Source organism: Hyperoodon ampullatus, assembly GCF_949752795.1.
Source record: "Hyperoodon ampullatus genome assembly, chromosome: 15".
Taxonomy (NCBI): Eukaryota; Metazoa; Chordata; class Mammalia; order Artiodactyla; family Ziphiidae; genus Hyperoodon; species Hyperoodon ampullatus.
In genome coordinates, this window is record NC_136928.1 from 63,080,622 (window position 1) to 63,099,532 (window position 18,911).

General features: G+C 34.3%; 1 protein-coding gene across 1 annotated transcript in view; it reads right to left on the bottom strand.

Moving 5' to 3' along the window:
• The window catches only part of BIRC6 (baculoviral IAP repeat containing 6), a gene marked incomplete at both ends in the record, with an annotated part of 232,550 nt that overhangs the window by 104,541 nt on the left and 109,098 nt on the right, over positions 1-18,911 (bottom strand). The window contains 8 exon segments of the mRNA XM_079721218.1: positions 4,486-4,613; positions 8,175-8,308; positions 9,777-9,887; positions 12,522-12,648; positions 13,578-13,732; positions 15,347-15,463; positions 17,935-18,088; positions 18,732-18,865. Of these exon segments, the coding sequence (XP_079577344.1) occupies positions 4,486-4,613; positions 8,175-8,308; positions 9,777-9,887; positions 12,522-12,648; positions 13,578-13,732; positions 15,347-15,463; positions 17,935-18,088; positions 18,732-18,865 (1,060 nt within the window).

An 18,911-nucleotide genomic window follows, 5' to 3' on the forward strand; every position in this document is an offset into this window, starting at 1 on the left:
GTAAGTGCCCTCTGAAGTAAGGGCAGTCTTGTGGGACTGAGCAGTTAAAACTGTAAGTCTGAGGCTAACTTTGGATAGTGGCAGAATAGAACTGAATTGTAGGACACAGGTCAGATAATCAGGGAAATGGTGTTAAAAAAGACACCATGTATTTGGTGCTAGTGAAAAAACCCCTCAAATACCAATAGCTGCTTCCTACCACTGGAGAGAAGGAAATGCTCTCCTCAGAAATGGCCAAAGATACAAGCCAGAGTTTGGCTGACAGAAAGAAGGAAAAATTTATTGAGAAAGCTCCTTCCCCTGAGGTTCAGTCACAGAGGGGCTGCCAAAGACTGAGGCTGGACACGATATCGGAAAACACCTGCCATCACTAGGAGTCTAGTGAACATTAAGAAACAAGCAACAGCAGTTGACTGCTAGAGATGGAGCCATGGAGACAGAGTCCCTCTGTGGTACAAATGTATAAGGAACAACAAAAGCTAAGGATGGAACAATAAAATTGGAAACAACCCCCTTTACCCTGACTCACATCGAAACAGAAGCTAACTAGATCATTTTGAAGCTGACAAAACACAAAAGGTAACCATAGCAAGAATAAAAACAAAGCCAGGTCAAATCTTGAAAAGAGTGATTCAAATCCTCACACTAATCACCCAGTAGAAGAGGCTTGTCCATTTCCAGGCATAAATACTATTTACTTCAGTGTCTAAAAGATATGATTATCCAAAGCAAAAACTGTAGGGATGTATTATGTTTACAGCGTATGTAAAAGTAAACATATGATACCTACATCACAAAAGATGAGAGAAAGAAACTGTAAATTTACTGCTGTAAAGTTCTTACATTATATGTGAGCTAAGGTATAATAATATATGAAAGCAGAATGTGATGAAATAAAGACGTATATTGCAAAGCTAGGGAAAACACTATAATCAAAATTTCTTTGTTATAAATAATAATACTAGAAACAAAATGAAATCATTATAAAAAATTACTTAATCCAAAAGTAGGCAAGAAAAAAAATTTTTAAGCGAAGAATAGATTAAATAAACAAAACTGGCAAAGTGGTAAATTTTAGTCCACTAAATCAATAACTACATTAAACGTAAAGTGGTCTAACAGATCAATTAAGAGACACATATTGTCAAACACTTATACAAGAAAAACTGAAAGAAGGAAATAATAACTATTAGAGCAAAATTTAATGAAATTGGAAATGAAAAAATAAAGAACATCAACAAAGCTTTAAGTTGGTTCTTTGAAAATATCAATAATATTATAAACCTCTAGCAAGAATGACCAAGATAAATAGATTAAAATTACCAATATCAGAAATGATAGAATGAATCAAACTACATACTATGAACATTAAAAGCATAATTTTAAAAATTACAAATAATGAATTCAACAACACAGATGAAATGAACAAATTCTTTCAAGACACAAACTGCCCAAGTTCACTTAAGAAGAAAGAAAACCTGAATAATCTTTTACCTATAAAATAAACAGAAACTTTTTTCTATTAATACAAAGAAAACTCCAGACCCTGCTTGCCTCAATGGCAATTACTATCAAATATTTAAATAAGTAATAATCCAATTTACACAACCTTTTCCAGAAAACAGAAAAGGAAGCACTCATTTTAGGAGTCCAGGATTATCTTGACATAAAAACCAAAGGCATTATTTTTAAAAATGCAAATATCTCTCATAAGCATAGATTTTGAAATCTTCAACGAAGCATTAACTACTTAAACAAGCAAGATATAAAAAGGATAATACATCATGACCGAGTATATATCCTGGGAATGCATACTGATCAACACTTAAAAAAAAAAATCAATATAATTTATCATACCTACAGATTTTAGAAGAAACAATATATGATCATTTCAGTAGGTGCAGAAAAAGCAAAAAGACATACATATTATTCACTAACTACATGACTGTACAAAGAAAAATCCCAAATATATATATAACTCTACGTATAACTATATTTTTGTGTCTATGTCTATATGAATAACCATATCTGTATCTATAAATATACCTACAACTCCTCCCAAATTGATCTACAGATTGACGCTTATTCAGTCACCATCAAGCAGAAGTGTTTTTTTGGTTTGATTTGTTTTTGTTTTTGTGGGGGTTGTGGGGGATCAATAAGCTGATCCTAAAACTTACATGGAAAAGCAAAGAAAGCAGAATAGCCAAAACAACTCTAAAACAACAAGAACAAAGTTGGAAAATCCACACTACCAGACCTCAAGAAATAATATAAAAATACCAAACCAGTGTGGTATCAGAAAAGAACAGACAAAAACATCAATTCTATAGAGTCCAGAAATAGAGCAAAACAAATATGGTCAATTGAGTTTTGGAAAAAGGCAGAAAGAGAATTCAAATTAAAAAGGATGTGTTTTTCAACAAATGGTATAGTAACAATTTGACATCATCCACAGCAAAAAAAAAAAAAAAAGGAAAAAGGAAAAAAAGAACTTACACCCAAATGCAAAATTTAACTCAATATAACCTATGTGTAAAACCTAAAACAATAAAATTTCTAGAAGAAAGCACAGAGGATCATCTCTATGACCTTGGGTTAAGCAAGGATATTGTTATGAAACAAAAATAATAATTAATAAAAGAAAAAGCTGACAAAATTTCATCAAAATTAAAAGCTGCTTTTTCAAAGATATTGTTAAGAAAATGAAAATATAATCCACAGACCAAGAGAATATATCTGCAAAACACTTATGTGATAAAACTGAGTGCCCTCTTCATATGAAGTCTGGGTGCTTCTTTTCAACCTATAGTATTAATTGAACTAAAAAGCTGCAGGCTAATTTATACGGATACCAGACCCTTTCTTAAAAACATACAAAGAAAACAAAAGCTAAGAATATATTTGGGCCAATGTTATGGACCCAATTAAAGAAAATGTGCTAGAAAATGTATGAGGTGTGTACAGGGTGGAAGGGTGTGGAAGAGGAGCTGGAAAAAAAATTCTAATTAGTTTTTGAGGCACGTAAACCTATAAATACCTTTACTTGTAAAAAAAGATATAAAATATATATTTTTTAAAAAGACAGCATGTTATAAACTAAAACAAGATTGATATTTCTGTAGGAAATGTTTGAGTAAATGTATTGAATTTTCATATGAAACCTTTTACTGCTAGACCCTACATAGACAGAACTATACTAAAGTCTACACCTAATGAGTGTATTTAGAGGTCTCACATACAGTTTTAAAAAAAGCCTAGTTAAAAGAAAAATGAACTCCATGGTAACTGGCTTTTGCTTCTTCGTTGGTTTTATTTATATCACACAAAAACCTCAAGTTCACGTTTTCCAAATACACAGATGCATGTCATAACAGCAGGTGTTTGGTTTTGTGACTCTACTCCTTCCCACACCTGTGCTTCACTGTGTATACACTATAGACAAGTTGAACTACAACCACATTAGTGTCTTAAAATAGTTATAAAGGAGGAAGAAAACAAATGAGGATAGTACTATAAAATTTTCTGCAGCTATGAAAGCATATGCCATATAAATTGTTTGCATTAATTTTTATATTGGTTTCAGGCATTTTGCTACTGATCTATGAAAAATAACTTATTATGAATAAATTATTATTTTATGGTAACTATTATAAATCATACCTTTTTCTGATTTCTAATATTTTCGAATTAATTTTTAACGAGTGATATAATCTACAAGTGAATTTAATCATTTTCTAACATACATTAATTTTTTAAAAATTTACTGGCACTTCCACAATGAAATTAAATAATAAAGATAGCAAACAGCACCTTTAATTTCTTCCTGATATTAATGGTAATTTTTAAAATAATCAAACATACTAGAGTTTGGTTTGTTCATGTTGTTTTTTATAATTTTAAGATGATACTGTTTATATTTCATTAAAAGTTTTATCAGAAAGTAATGTTGGATTTTATGAAATGTCTTAAACTATGACGAAAATGATTCATTAATATATGATATGGAAGCATTCACGCATTTTAAGAATCAACCCATCACAGTCACAGTTTATTCTTTTTAACCTATTGCCTGACTTTGGTAATCAATTTATTTAGGATTTCTGTATGAGATTAGTATTTAATTTTCTTTTTTAAGATATCTTTTTTGGGTTTTATCAAATATAGGTTTCAAATAAAGTTACTGGTAGCTTTAATTCTCTACCTGTATTCTAGAAGTAAATTTGACCTAGAAGGTTTATAATTCCTAATCTATGAACCCATTATTCCTTTCACAATAGAAGGAGTTCAGGATCTGGGAGAGTCATAATGAAAAGAACTGAAAACAACTGGGAAACATACCAATAAACCTTTCCCTCTTAATTCCTAATATTGTCCTGCTTATCTGTTCCCAGATAAACTCCCAACAAATGCTAAGGGAAAATTAATTTGGAGGATTACCTATTGCTTCTATATCAGGAATATATGTAACACCTTGAAATTTACCTTTCTGTTGAAAGTATATGAATTAGCTTGAGCAAAAATTCACTGAATATCTGAGGACATGTTGAAGAAAGATGCACTTGTAATCGGGTAAGAAATTCTTGCATAGCTTGCGTAGCTGTTGGACCAACCTGAAGAGAAATGAAATTCTGTTGACAACTGCTTACTGATCCCATCTACAGAATTATTCATTTAAAAAGTATCATCTGTATGTCTTCTTTGGAGGAATGTCTACTTTGGTCTTCCGCCCATTTTTGGATTGGGTTGTCTGTTTTTGTGATATTGAGCTGCATGAGCTGCTTGTATATTTTGGAGATTAATCTTTTGTCAACCTAAATGTCCATCAACAGATGAATGGATAAAAAAGATGTAGCACATATATACAATGGAATATTACTCAGCCATTAAAAGGAACGAAACAGTTATTTGTAGTGAGGTGGATGGACCTAGAATCTGTCATACAGAGTAAAGTAAGTCAGAAAGAGAAGAACAAATACCGTATGCTAACGCACATATAAGGAATTTTAAAAAGTGGTTCTGGGGCTTCCCTGGTGGCGCAGTGGTTGAGAGTCTGCCTGCCGATGCGGGGGACACGGGTTCATGCCCTGGACCAGGAAGATCCCACATGCTGCGGAGCAGCTGGGCCCGTGAACCATGGCCGCTGCGCCTGCGCGTCCGGAGCCTGTGCTCCACAACGAGAGAGGCCACAACAGCGAGAGGCCCGCGTACCGCAAAAAAAAAAAAAAAAAAAGCGGTTCTGATGAACCTAGTGGCAGGGCAGGAATAAAGACGCAGACGTAGAGAACAGAGTTGAGGGCACGGCAGGGGAAGGGGAATCTGGGATGAAGTGAGAGAGTAGCACTGACATATATACACTACCAAATGTAAAAAGGATGGCTAGTTGGAAGCTGCTGCATAGCACAAGGAGATCAACTCAATGCTTTGTGGTGACCTAGAGGGATGGGATAGGGAGGGAGGATAGGCTCAAGAGGGAGGAGATATGGGGATATATGTATACATATAGTTGATTCATTTTATTGTATAGCAGAAACTAACACAACATTGTATAAAGATGTGAAAAAAAAATTCTCTTTCCCTGTATAAAAAAAAAAAAAAAAGCATCAAATGTTAAGTCAAGAGCCATATGGGTGAAACCTTTCATTTGAAGAACAAAAATATTAACAGTGATAGGAGGAAACCAATTAAGCTTTTAGGTCTTGATATACTTATTTTAAATAGAAAGTCATAGATTCTATTGTCAATATTTTTTTCATTATGGTTTAGAATAACTTATGTTACTTTTATTTAATTCAATACAGAAAAAGACTCACCTGAATTACACAAGAATATCTATATAATGCTTTCAAAAGCACAAAGTACTTATGTACTGATTTTCACAATCTTCTTAATTATCCCATTTCAAAACAAAAGAACTCAGACTCAGACAGGTTAAGTGATCCACAAAAGGTCATGCTTCTAATGACTAGCAGAGCAAATGCTCAAGTGAATTGGGGAAAAAACCCTACAAAAAACCCCTTAAAGCTAAAAACGAACCTGTATCAATTGGTAAAAATATGCTTTCCCAAACTTCTATCTCTTCAATGAAAAAAAAATGATAGTGAGAACCACACCAAGTATCCTGAAGTATGTTTTGGAATGTTATGATCATAAAACCCTAGAGGAGTTTTGGGAAAAACAAAATGTAATGTAATTCTCCAAACCATTTTAAAGTTAACAATTTCTAACACTGAGTATAAAAATCATAACATTCATAACCAAACTACAAAACCAAAATATCTGAAGAAAGCTTGACCTTCAGTAACTTTTACTTTGCCTTTAAAAAAAAAAAAGAGAGAGGAAAAAACACTACTTTATACAGCGGCATGTTCCCTGACACCTAGGCTCTACCACTAACTAGTTGTATAATTGTGGGCAATGCAGATAATGCATGTTTACTCATACGTAAAATAAAGAAGCTGGAATCAGTGATTTCAGGAATCTTCACATTCCAAATTCATGCAATTTTTATGTGTAATAATCACTTGATAACATGCCTCTGCCCTGATCAAAACTCTGGCCCAATCTAATTACAAGTAGTTTGTTCCTTCTCATTTTTTTCCTTGTCTGGTTTATTTTATGATGATCTACAAAATTCAAGTCTATTCAGTATGAGAGTACTGACTAAATGTATCCAACAGAACTTAAGCTCCAAGAAAGGCAGAGACTCGGACAGGGTAACTACTTAAATCCCTAGCACCTAAAACAGCACCTAGACCTAGCACATAGATAAGCACATAGCTAAGAAATAAAAGATAAGCTTGCAAGATAATCTTGAATAACATCCATTGGAAGGATGCTATGAACACTAAATATATTTTATGTGAAAAGAAATATAATGAAGGAAAGATATTTTTTAAAGCAGTACAATATAACAAAAGCTAAACTGATATAAAAGAAATCTGAAGTTAGACTAAAAATGTTTATAAGCTCCGATATATTTTTTTTTTCTGAATTAACAAAAGCAATATTTTTTTTCATTTCAGTTTTGAGATATAATTGACATACAGGACTGCATAAGCTTAAAGTGTACAGCATAATGATTTGACTTAATACATCATGAAACGATTACCACAGTAAGTTTAGAGAACAGCCATTGTCTCATATAGATACAAAATAAAAGAAAATTTTTTTTTTTCTTTATGATAAGAAGTCTCAAGATTTACTCTCTCAACAAGTTTTTGCCTTCTGGCTACCTTCATCCAATTCCCCCAACCCCTACCTCTGGAAATCACGAATCTGATCTCTTTTTCTATGAGTTTGTTTGTTTTTGAAGTAAAATTCACCTACAACGCTATATTAGTTCCTGGTGTACAACACAGTGATTTGATATTTCTATACATTTCAAAATGTTCACCACAATAAGACTAGTTACCATCTGTCATCATAAAGATATTGCATTATTATTGACTATACACCCCACACAGTACATTTTATACTGGTGATTCATTTATTTTGTACCTGGAAATGTGTACCTCTCAATTTCCCTCACCCTCCTTCCCCCACCCCCATCCCCCATTCTGGCAACCAGCTGTTTGTTCCCTGTATCTAGGAATCAATTTCAGTTTTGTTATGTTTCTTCATTTGCTTTGTTTTCTAGATTCCACATATAAGAGAACTCATATGGCATCTGTCTTTCTCTGTTTTATTTCACGAATCGTAATACCCTTTAGGTCCATTGATGTCATCTTTTTGTTTTTTGTTAAATAAAATACTTAATAGTATAAAAGAATTAAGTTAGGTGACCTGTCAATCTTGATAACAGAGGTCATTTAACATATACATTATTTAAAAAAATTTTTAAATTCCCCTATTTTTTAAATGCTTCCCTAACATTAAGGTAAATATTTGTTTAGAATGTCTCTCAAATTATGTAAAATTAACACCAAAAATGTATTTCTACATAAAAATCCAGTAAAATTCCAAGAGAAAACTCACTACCTGCTATAATTCAGTTTCAGCATAGCTATTATTATATGTAATTCAAAACATTTTATTACATTGATACGTAAAAGGCCATCATTTAATGCTTTAGCAATGAAAATTTTACGTATTTAGCTGTACTAAAAATTTCCCTTACAAATAAGTTTACTGTATAATCTGGGCCTATCACTGGTTTTCAGAAGTCACATTACCTGTGGACTGTGTTGATTTGTTCCATGTGGACTGGTGCCAGAAAGAAACTTCACTAAAACATGAATCAGGTTTGGATCTGAAACCAGCAGATGGGCAGTACTCTCCTGAGTTCCAATGGCAGTACTGGAACCAGCTATAAAACATTAAAAAAAAAGTCCTCAACAAAAGGACCCCGAAACAATGGAAATGCAGTATTTAAAACATCTTTTAGTTTCAAAGAAAACTCACATATTCCTGGGAGTTACTAAGAGGATCTGAATCTCTACTGCACTGACTGAGCCTCATTCTCTATTTTCATCTGCCATAGATCTCCTGCCTCTCTCCTAATTTGGCTGTGAAAAATACCTAGTTTAATGTGCATCTTATTCAGTATACAGTCAAGTGGAAAAGAAATAACTAAATGCTTACTGTCCTTTTGGTGAGCCTATTCTTAGTAATTATTTCCCCCTTCCAGAAATAAAGATCTATTTTTCAGGTAAATTTTAACACAGCCTTCGAAGATAAACTGAAGCAAAACCTACTCATTTTTGCATGTCAGCTACATAAAGGTTGTATACTGTTAACTGATACACAGACAATGCACAAGTTTTCTGAAGTGAATAAAATATCCTTGAGTCAAATCTATCTTCAGTATCACACAGGGATGTCTTCAATCCCATATTTGGAAAATATTATATTCCAAATGAAAAAATGAAGTAGCATTTTGATTCTCAGCAATGATTTTAATTAATACGTTTATCAATGTGACGCTGCTTTCTAGTCAATGAAATTAAGCCCAAAGAGAATGGGGATGAAATCCACCCACCTGCTGTCATAACCTACAGATGGAATGAAGATTTCAATTCACAAATGGCTACTCCTTGCTCTCTAATATGAACTTTGATACCTACTTCCCATCAACCTCAAGAATGTCAGATAAAATCTAGACCTAAATGTAAAAAGTAAAACCAGTAAGCATTACAGAAGATAATGTATGAGAGTATCTTTGTGACTTTGAGATACAGAAAGCCAAGAAAGCAATAGAAGTTCCTTTCTTAAAAGGTTCAGAAATTAATTTCACTATCTTAAATGGGAAATAAAGGAGTGGGGTGAAGAAAGTAGGAAACTAATAGGACTTTAGAATCTGAGAAGAAGCAATTAGGTTCAGTGAATGTAGGTTTTACATGTGAAAAGCATAAACCAAGGAACCTAGTCATATACGCTCATGAAAATTATAATGAATAAATCATTTTAAACTGCTAAGTTACTTTAAAAAGAATAAATAACCAACACAAGACACAGACTAACATTAAATACTTGACTTTGTACTCTAAGAGTAATCAATTTTTAAAAACTAGTAAAAGTTTTTAGAAGATAAAAATATAATTTGATCTTGTAACTGTAGATAGATGAGAGTATATAATCAAAATAAAGAAGCACAAAGGGCAAGATACGTTAAGAACAACAACAAAAAGAACAAATTCAGAAGAGACATATTCAAATAAAGAATTTAATCATTTGCACAGCTATATCACTTCTTGAAAAAATCTTTTTTAAGAATCTGATAGCAAGAATAATAAAGTAAATGTCAGGGACTTAAAGGAATAAATATTTGGACTTACGATTAAGCTGCATGTTTGTCATGAGTGTTAGACTATGAAGCACAAGGCACCATGTCCGGAGCAAAGTATTGGGATACCATGCTAACACTGTGAGAAAGCTAGTTATTGATGCTACGAGGAAAAGAGAAAGGGGAAATTTTAACTCAGAAAAAGCAAATGTTTACTAAGAATTAAAACAAAAAGAATAAATTTTAAAACATGACATTATTTTTTTAAATCAATTCACTACCTCGTGTCCTCAAAACATATAAATAAAAGTTCCCCATTAAACATAACTAAAGCATTAGAGAGTCAATAACATTTTATGTCTAAGGTTAAAGCTCATCCCATGACAAATAAAATAACACGTCATCACTATACATTTGTTGTCCTTTCCAAACTAGAGGCATTTCTACTGTAACACAATTTGTGTTTTACTAAAAATCCTCACATTCTGCAAAACCAAAAATTGAAAATAATAGGGCATACTGGAAAGACAGGGATGGGGTTGACCATTCAAAACCAATGTAACTTCACAAAAACAGCACAAACTAAAACAATAACTAAGTCACCTGCAAGGCCTAAATAAGAAACACATGTGGCAGGTGGAGAAGCCAAAAAAGTTATTAAAAGTAAACAAACATAATACAGTGCCCAGTTTTTGCCGTTAAAACACTGTGTAGGGCTTCCCTGGTGGCGCAGTGGTTGAGAGTCCGCCTGCTGATGCAGGGGACACGGGTTCGTGCCCCGGTCTGGGAGGATCCCACATGCCGCGGAGCGGATTGGCCCATGAGCCATGGCCATTGAGCCTGCGTGTCCGGAGCCTGTGCTCCGCAACGGGAGAGGCCACAACAGTGAGAGGCCCACATACCGCAAAAAAAAAAAAAAAAAAAAGAAAAAAAAAAAAAAAAAAAAAAAAAACACTGTGTATAATGGCTGATTCCAGATCTCAGGCAGGATATATAGTTTGGAACACCTATGATATTAAAATCTAACAAAGATATAGTTGTGTATTTCACAAAAAACAAAACCAAAAGAATCTAATGAAGCATCATCTTACTGACCACAAACAGCATAATTTCAGCATCAATAAACGTAATGATTGTAACAGAAACATAAGAAATATTTTTAAATCATGAACTTATACAGATATTTACTAAGGAAACTAAGTGGTCATGATTATAGACTACCTGTGAACCAATTAATTTTTAAATTTAATTTTAAAATACAGAAAATTCCCAGCATTTTTCCTGGCTCTATATAAAAACTGTACCTCCAAAGGGTGACATGACAGCACATGAAAGGAAGTTTCTCTTTATGGAAGTATTTCAGTTAATAAATAAAAAAGGAATAACAAAATTAGACTATCTTCATTTCAAAACTTCCTGTGAACTGCTAATAATTCTAGGCATTAATCATTAGTGTCTATTAACAACATAAAAAAAGACAACCTATGAAACTGCCTTAAAAAAAAAACTCAGGGCTGCCTTGGTGGCGCAGTGTTTGAGAGTCTGCCTGCCGATGCAGGGGACGTGGGTTCGTGCCCCGGTCGGGGAAGATCCCACATGCCGCGGAGCGGCTGGGCCCGTGAGCCATGGCCGCTGAGCCTGCACGTCCAGAGCCTGTGCTCCGCAACGGGAGAGGCCACGACAGTGAGAGGCCCGCATACCGCAAAAAAAACCCAAAAAACAAACAAAAAAACTCAAATCAGATTAAGCTCCATGTCTAATTACCAATTTATAGAAAGTAGAGAGGACATCATAGAGATACAATCACTAAAAATCGGGACCTAGGGAATCTTGAAAGACAAACAACAAACAACCAAACTTTGCAAGGGGATTTAAAAAAAAAAAAAAGACAAATTAGAGGAATTAAGAAACATAATTAATTAAAATGTGTAGACTCCATATGGAATCTATTTCAAATATACAAAAAAAATTCTGTAATAGTTTAGACAATTGGAAATTTGAATACTGACAAAATACCTGATGACAGTAAGAAATAATTACATTTTTTAACCTTCTATTCACTCTTGTTTATGCTTAATGTTTCTCACAATAAAAAAGTTTTAAAAACTGATGGGAGCAAAATTTATAATAATAATCATTAATACAGTCAAACAGAAGGAAACCTAATAATTAAAGTACGGCTGGCTCTTGCTGAGAGAATGCAGATGATAAGTAGGACCGTAAGCCGGTGTGGCTGTCACTAAGCCTGACAGGCCACGTGAAGGCCATGCATGATGCACATCTCTAGAGAGAAAGCATCAGGAATAAATGGTTTTTACTTTTCTTTAAATAGATTCCTATAGCCCTAGCTGCAAGCTAGTTCTATTCCTGTTGAAGGATATTATTCAAGTCCCACTATTCCCACATTCCTGCATTTGCCAAGAAAAAAAATGAAAGAACACAATTTCTACAAAAAATTGACATCCTTCTCCAATTTACCAATTCCCTAGAGGTATCTCACATTTTTAAAAAAGACCAGTTGCAAAAGAACAGTCTATGAACAAGACAATACTTTAAGGAACTACAATGTAAAGATAAACAGAACATTGTAGATTTTATGTCTGTGTTATACACAGACATAATACAGACCAGAGAATAAGTTTTCTGTTCTCTTTCCTGCAAATTATTAAGTCAGTATTTTAAATATGTTTTTTCACTAAAACATGACAACCCTAATGACAAAGATTAGGTGTTAACCTAATCAATATCTTTTTAGATTGTTTATGCTGTTAATAACTTTCCTTCTAACAAATCTTACCTTGATTTAATGAAATGACAGGTATTCGATTAGCATTATATAAAAAAATGTCTGCTCCATTTTCTTTGTTTCCAGATGAACTAGAATTCAGACTCAATGTGAGCCACAACTGGAGAAGTGATTCCAACTGAAAAAGAATGTAAATTGACAGAAAGAAAATGTACCTATTATGAAATACCATTTAAGCAAAAATCTCATTTATGAATCCTTATGATTTATGAGTAAATAATTTTTCTATTAAATACTTCTTCTGGGGACTTCCCTGGTGGTCCAGTGGTGAAGAACCTACCTTACAATGCAGGGGACGCATGTTCGATCCCTGGTCAAGGAACTAAGATCCCACATGCCATGGGGCAACTAAGCCCACGCGCCACAACTACTGAGCTTGCATGCCTCAACTAGAGAGCCTGCATGCTGCAAACTACAGAGCCCACATGTTCTGGAACCCACTCGCCACAACTACAGAGCCCATGCACTCTGGAGCCTGCGTGTCACAACTAGAGAGAGGAAACCCATATGCCACAACTAGAGAGAAGCCCGTGCGCTGCAATGAACAGCCCGCACACCGCAACAAAAGACCCTGCATGCCTCAACTAAGATCCTGCGTGCCACAACTAAGACCCAACACAGCCAAAAATAAATAAAATAAATAATAAAAATAAATGTTAAAAAAAAATACTTCTTCTGGTTACTTCAATTCAGTTCACAAGCAAACACATCTTAAAATTCTAGATCAAATGAAATTTAACTGAATTAAAATTTATAATTTACCTAATATAAATGTTTTACTAAATTAAAAGACGTGATTCAAGTCTTTAAATGCAGGTGTGTGTATAATATGTAGTTGGAACAAAAGCAGTAAAGCTTAAAATCATAAAAGTTATAAATAACCTATCACTGAGGAGCTGGGATAATCAAAGTATCTCTGACATTTTTTCATCTGAGTATGACAAAGAAATCATCCCTGTCTGGTTGAGACTGATCTGCCCATTTATTTTCATCTTTTCTAGGCTGGCAATAATGTCTAAAAATACACCATTTCTCCTGAAGTCATACCTGAACGTGATGGACTTGAAGCATGGAAAAAAGTTTGTTGAAACAAACATTTAACATTGGGACAGATGATAACTGTATAATGAGCTGGCTGGATTGGTTCGCTGCTTGTAAACCCCCTAGAAGCGAATCATCTGTTCCAGTGGGAGACTGTGATACTGAAAATTAAACACAGTTATGATTTTATACACAAAGTATCAGGAGAAATGTTAACTAGGTATTAATATGTACAGGTAAGTGAAGGTATATTTTTTTTAAAATTAAAATTGCATTCTTTAAAATGGTTCAGCATTGTATTATTTGAAAACCTATTTTTACAACATTACTTGGAAGTCCAAAAGATAATCACCACAAAGAGAAGGTCCCAAATTCACAGGACTTGTCCACCAAGGGAGAAGAACCTTAATCTCGAGAAATTTTTATTTTCAATTTTTTCCTAATTAATAAGAGGGAGGAGAAAAGGGAAAGAAAAAAGAACCCTGCCTATTTCTTGAGAAGGTAGTTTTAGAATAACCTAGACTCTAATCCATTGATTCTCAGCCTTGATAGCACATTAAAATTGCCTGGGAAGTTTTCAAAAATTCTGATGCCAGGATACACACACCAAACTAACTGAGTATATATTCATGGGGAGCAGAGAAATAAAGGGAAATTAAGAGAGTTTTTCATATATTTAGAAAGTTTTATATTAAAAGGAGAACACAGTTCTGCACAGGAAAATAATCAAAAGATAGAGTATATCAAGAAAAAGAACACTAGACGAATCTTCTCTTTTTCTCCTTTTTTCTATACTTCCTAAGGCAAGAAATATAGAATGCAAACCAAAAGAATTCAATTTAACATAGGAAGATCTAAAAATCCAAATTTCTCTACTGAAATGGGTTGTGAACTTTACTTCATAGAAGAAGGACATGATGTGCTTCCTTGGTTCTAACTAGTATCTCTACACCTTTACTCATCACCATTACCCACCAGGTTTTTATTTTTCTTGGCCTAAGAAAAAAAAATATCACCATCGCTTCAGCACAGCTCCTATCTTAAGATAGACAGGCTGCAATCTAACTATACTCACCTGACAGAAGGGGATCTACCCAAGCCTAGAACAACATCAACAGTCAGCAAACCATGTCCTAACGGCCAAATCTGACAGGCCACCAGATTCTGTAACACGGTTTCTTTAATAGCCATGCCTATTCATTTAGGTATATATTGTCTACAGCTGCTTTCCTGCTACAAAGTCAGAGCTGCAACACACCCTGTACAGCTGCAGAAAGCCTAAAATATTTACTATCCAGTCATTTACTATAAAAAGTTTTCTTCTTTTGCTGTAGATAATTAGGTAGTAAATCCTCTCAATTCTGTAGTTCAATCAGGCCCATTTAGCTGTCTTCATTATCTAAGTCTTCCATCTTGGTCTTCAAGGAAGTTAAGGATGTTACTATTAAGAAACCCACTTTATCATAAATTTGGATATAATGCAACGAACTCCCAGGCAGCTAGCTATGCAGGCTCCCCCAGGAATTTCATTAACCACACACCACCACAATAACAAAAACATGACTCAGGTTTTTGGACTGAACTTATGAACACTACATGGAGGTATTTTGTTCCCCCTCTGCTCTCCTGATTCATTAATCCTTTGTCTTATTTCTCAACTTCCTACTAACCTAGCAAGGGAGAATTTAAAAATCCATCCTTACTGAGTGCACCTAAAAATAATCAGGAGATGAACTGTTCATGGCAATTCTCTAAGAATGGTGACTTTTACTCACAGGTAGGAGATGTATTTGTTAATGCCTGTAAAATGGAATCTGCTTCTAGGGTTGACATCATTTTCAACATAAGTTCTGCTTGTTGTTCAAGTCCAACTTCTAGGCGAGCATCTAGGGCTACAGAAAGCAATTAAAAGAAAAAACAAAACCTATTTGATAATTATTATTCACGTCCTACTTCCTACAATAAAATGTTGACATCTGAACCCAAAACAGGGTGAGGAGTGTATCTTCACGTCAGAACAACCTGGCATGGGGTATCAGAGTTACAGCAGGTAACAACATCTGTGCAAAGGAGGCTAGAGATGGGAGAGTAGATATATAAATAGAGGTAGATCAAGTAAGTGAAGTAATGATAATGGAAGCAAATAAATTAAGAATAATAAGAATCAGGTACCTCACTATGAGAGAAAAGAGAAATATGGAAAAGGAAAAAACTAATATGAAGCTTATGGAGTAGATTACTGTTAGATTAACTGATATATCAATGTGGACTCATGGCATTCTAGACGGATAGATAGACAAATATAGAAATACATATAAACACATATGTGTGTACACACTCCCTAGATTTGTGCATCAAGAGAGAGTGTGGAACAGCCAAAAATTAACAGCAAGTATATCTAGTACTCAAATCTTGAATTCTTAATCACATTTCTCCACTAAAAGGTTTTGAAATACCATTTTCGTTCATGAAGTGGCTAATTCCCAGTCTGGGGAAGGGAAAGTAAATGATGAGCCTGGGGCATTTTGTTATGCCAGAAAACAGGAAAGTGTTCAAAGAAAGATGAAGACATTTCAAAAAGACAGAGACCAGATTAAAGGAGATACCATGGTCAAATCAGGGACATTTCGAACATCAAAATAAATAATGACAACACTGCAAATGTACTTAATGCCACAGAATTGTACACTTAAAAATGGCTAAAATGGGGCTTCCCTGGTGGTGCAGTGGTTGAGGGTCCACTTGCCGATGCAGGGGACATGGGTTCGTGCCCTGGTCCGGGAGGATCCCGCATGCCGCGGAGCGGCTGGGCCCGTGAGCCATGGCCGCTGAGCCTGCGCGTCTGGAGCCTGTGCTCCACAACGGGAGAGGCCACAGCAGTGAGAGGCCCGCGTACCGCAAAAAAAAAAAAAAAAAAAAAAGGCTAAAATGGAAAATTTTATGATCTCTTGAATTTACCTCAATAAAAACAAGAAAATAATGATAACGAATTATAACCCACTGAATAAAATAGGAAACCACTGGTCTATTCAAAACTAAGTGAATAAAATAATAACTTTTTAAAAAAAGAATAGATTCCAAGTATTATTCTGCCACTGCAACCCATCAAAATTTTCTTACAAAAGGGAAAAGAATAACTTTTCACTGGAAAATATTGGTAGACATCTCCTTTATCAAGTAATTAAACTTAAAACCACCAGCAGTGGTCCAAACTAAAATCATGAGCCACCTAAAAGGATGCAGTAAGAAAACCTGAGCAGTACACTTTCTTGATATTTATGCCAAAAACACATGACCACAATCTAGTTGTGAGGAAATAGCATACAAACCCAAATTGAGGGACATTCTACTGAACAACTGACCTATAATCATCAAAAGCACCAAGGTCATGAAAGTTACCTCTGACAAAGTGGGGCAGACTGAATAAGACTGATGAGATATGATAATTACAGTTGATGCTTGAACAACACAGTTTGAGCCACATGAGTCCACTTATACATGGACTTTTTTCAACAAATATGTACTGCACCATCCATAGTTGGTTGAATGCATGGATGCAAAACCTTGGAGACAGAGGGCCAACTGTAAAGTTATACACAGACTTCCAACTGTGTGGGAGTGGGCCCCCCACCCCCACCTTATTCAAGGGTCAACTGTAAATGCAACGCACAATTTTGTACTGGATCATTTTGCATAAAGGGCATTATTTAGACACAACTTGTTGTGTCTTGTTCAACTTGTTGAAACCTGAATGGGGTCTTAAAGTTACTAATGTTAATTTCCTGATTTTGATGGAATGCGCTTCCTGATGTGTTTATGTAGAAGAAACGTTCTGCTTTGTAAAACAAACAAAACGAAAAAACATCAGATTACCAACTTACTCCCAAATGGGTCAGGATAATAAATGTTCTCTGTATTAATTGCAACTTTTCAGTAAATGTATGATTGTTTCAAAATTTAAGAAAAGATTTTAGTTTTAAAAAAAGTTATATACTCTATGTGACTAGAAGAGTGCAAAAATAATACTCAACGTGATTTCATTGTTTACAAATAAAATATAAATGTATTACTAACAATAAAAATAAAAGGAAGCACAATTAATTAAAACCACCAGCAAACCCACACAACTCACAAATATATTTTGCAAAGTGTTATTCTGAGAAACAAAAAATGGACCATAAATAGAAGCTCCTCTAAACTGACTGACACACAGCTCTGAGTGACAGTCACTCTCACGGCACCCCTGCAATAATAAACCCTCTCAGCAAACACTCAGGATCAAATTCTCAGGAGACAAAGAATACATAAATTGAGGACTTGTTTTAAGAATAGCTTATGCCTTAAAATATGAACACACACTTACCCTGAGACACTGAAACACTAACTGTCTGTGATCCATTCTTCTCTGTATTTGCTGGTGGCTTTGCTACAGGAATTCCAAGACCTCCTATGTATGGGTTGTAATTGTAGGTGCCATAATCAGCACCCCAATAGTCATACCATGTACTGCTTATTGGCTTAAAAGAATAGGAAAAAACTGTGGTTTATTTTTGCCTCTTCACGAAGAGTGACATATTATTTACATTACCTAAAGTCAAACAGGGCTACGAAATAAACATTCTCCTTACCCTTTAAATTTCTAAAACATAATCTTAATGATTAAAGGAATGGTTCATAGTATTCTCTCCATTTTATCCCCAAATCTAAAAGACCTTATTTGTTAGACTCTGAGAGGTAATTAGCATCTTTAATAAAATCTCTTATACACAAAATGAACCAAAATAAAGTATTAGGGAGGTATCTCCTTTAGAAAAAGTAGCAGCTAACAAAGAAGTAGATTCTGCAATGAACTCAACTTGGATAAGCTTAAATGCTGCTTGAAATGTCAACAGTCCATAACCATACCTCCCATGCTTATTAGTGGTTCTTATTATCATATAAGATAGTGTTAGTGGCTATATTAATAAAATGATGTAAGTCCTCCGTATACTATTCCACTAGTTCTATAAAAAATCTACTATAGTACCTAGAGGAATTTAATTTTGAGTAAGCTAAATAATGGGTTACATTAGGTGTATACTTTCATCTTTTAAGTAATTAATAAACCAGAAGTATAAGATGAAAGGTTTTAATTGCAAAGAATACTCTACTATATCGTACCTTAAAAACTTTGGCTGCCAGAGGATCCTTTTCCAAATCAATATCTAAAGGATCAATGTCAACTTCCATTAGATCCTGAAGTAGCTCAAGATCAATTTCTTTATCTTTTTCCAAAGAGGAAAGAGGAGGTGCACCTTCAAATAATTGAAAGTGATTTTTTTTGGCGGAGTATATAACATA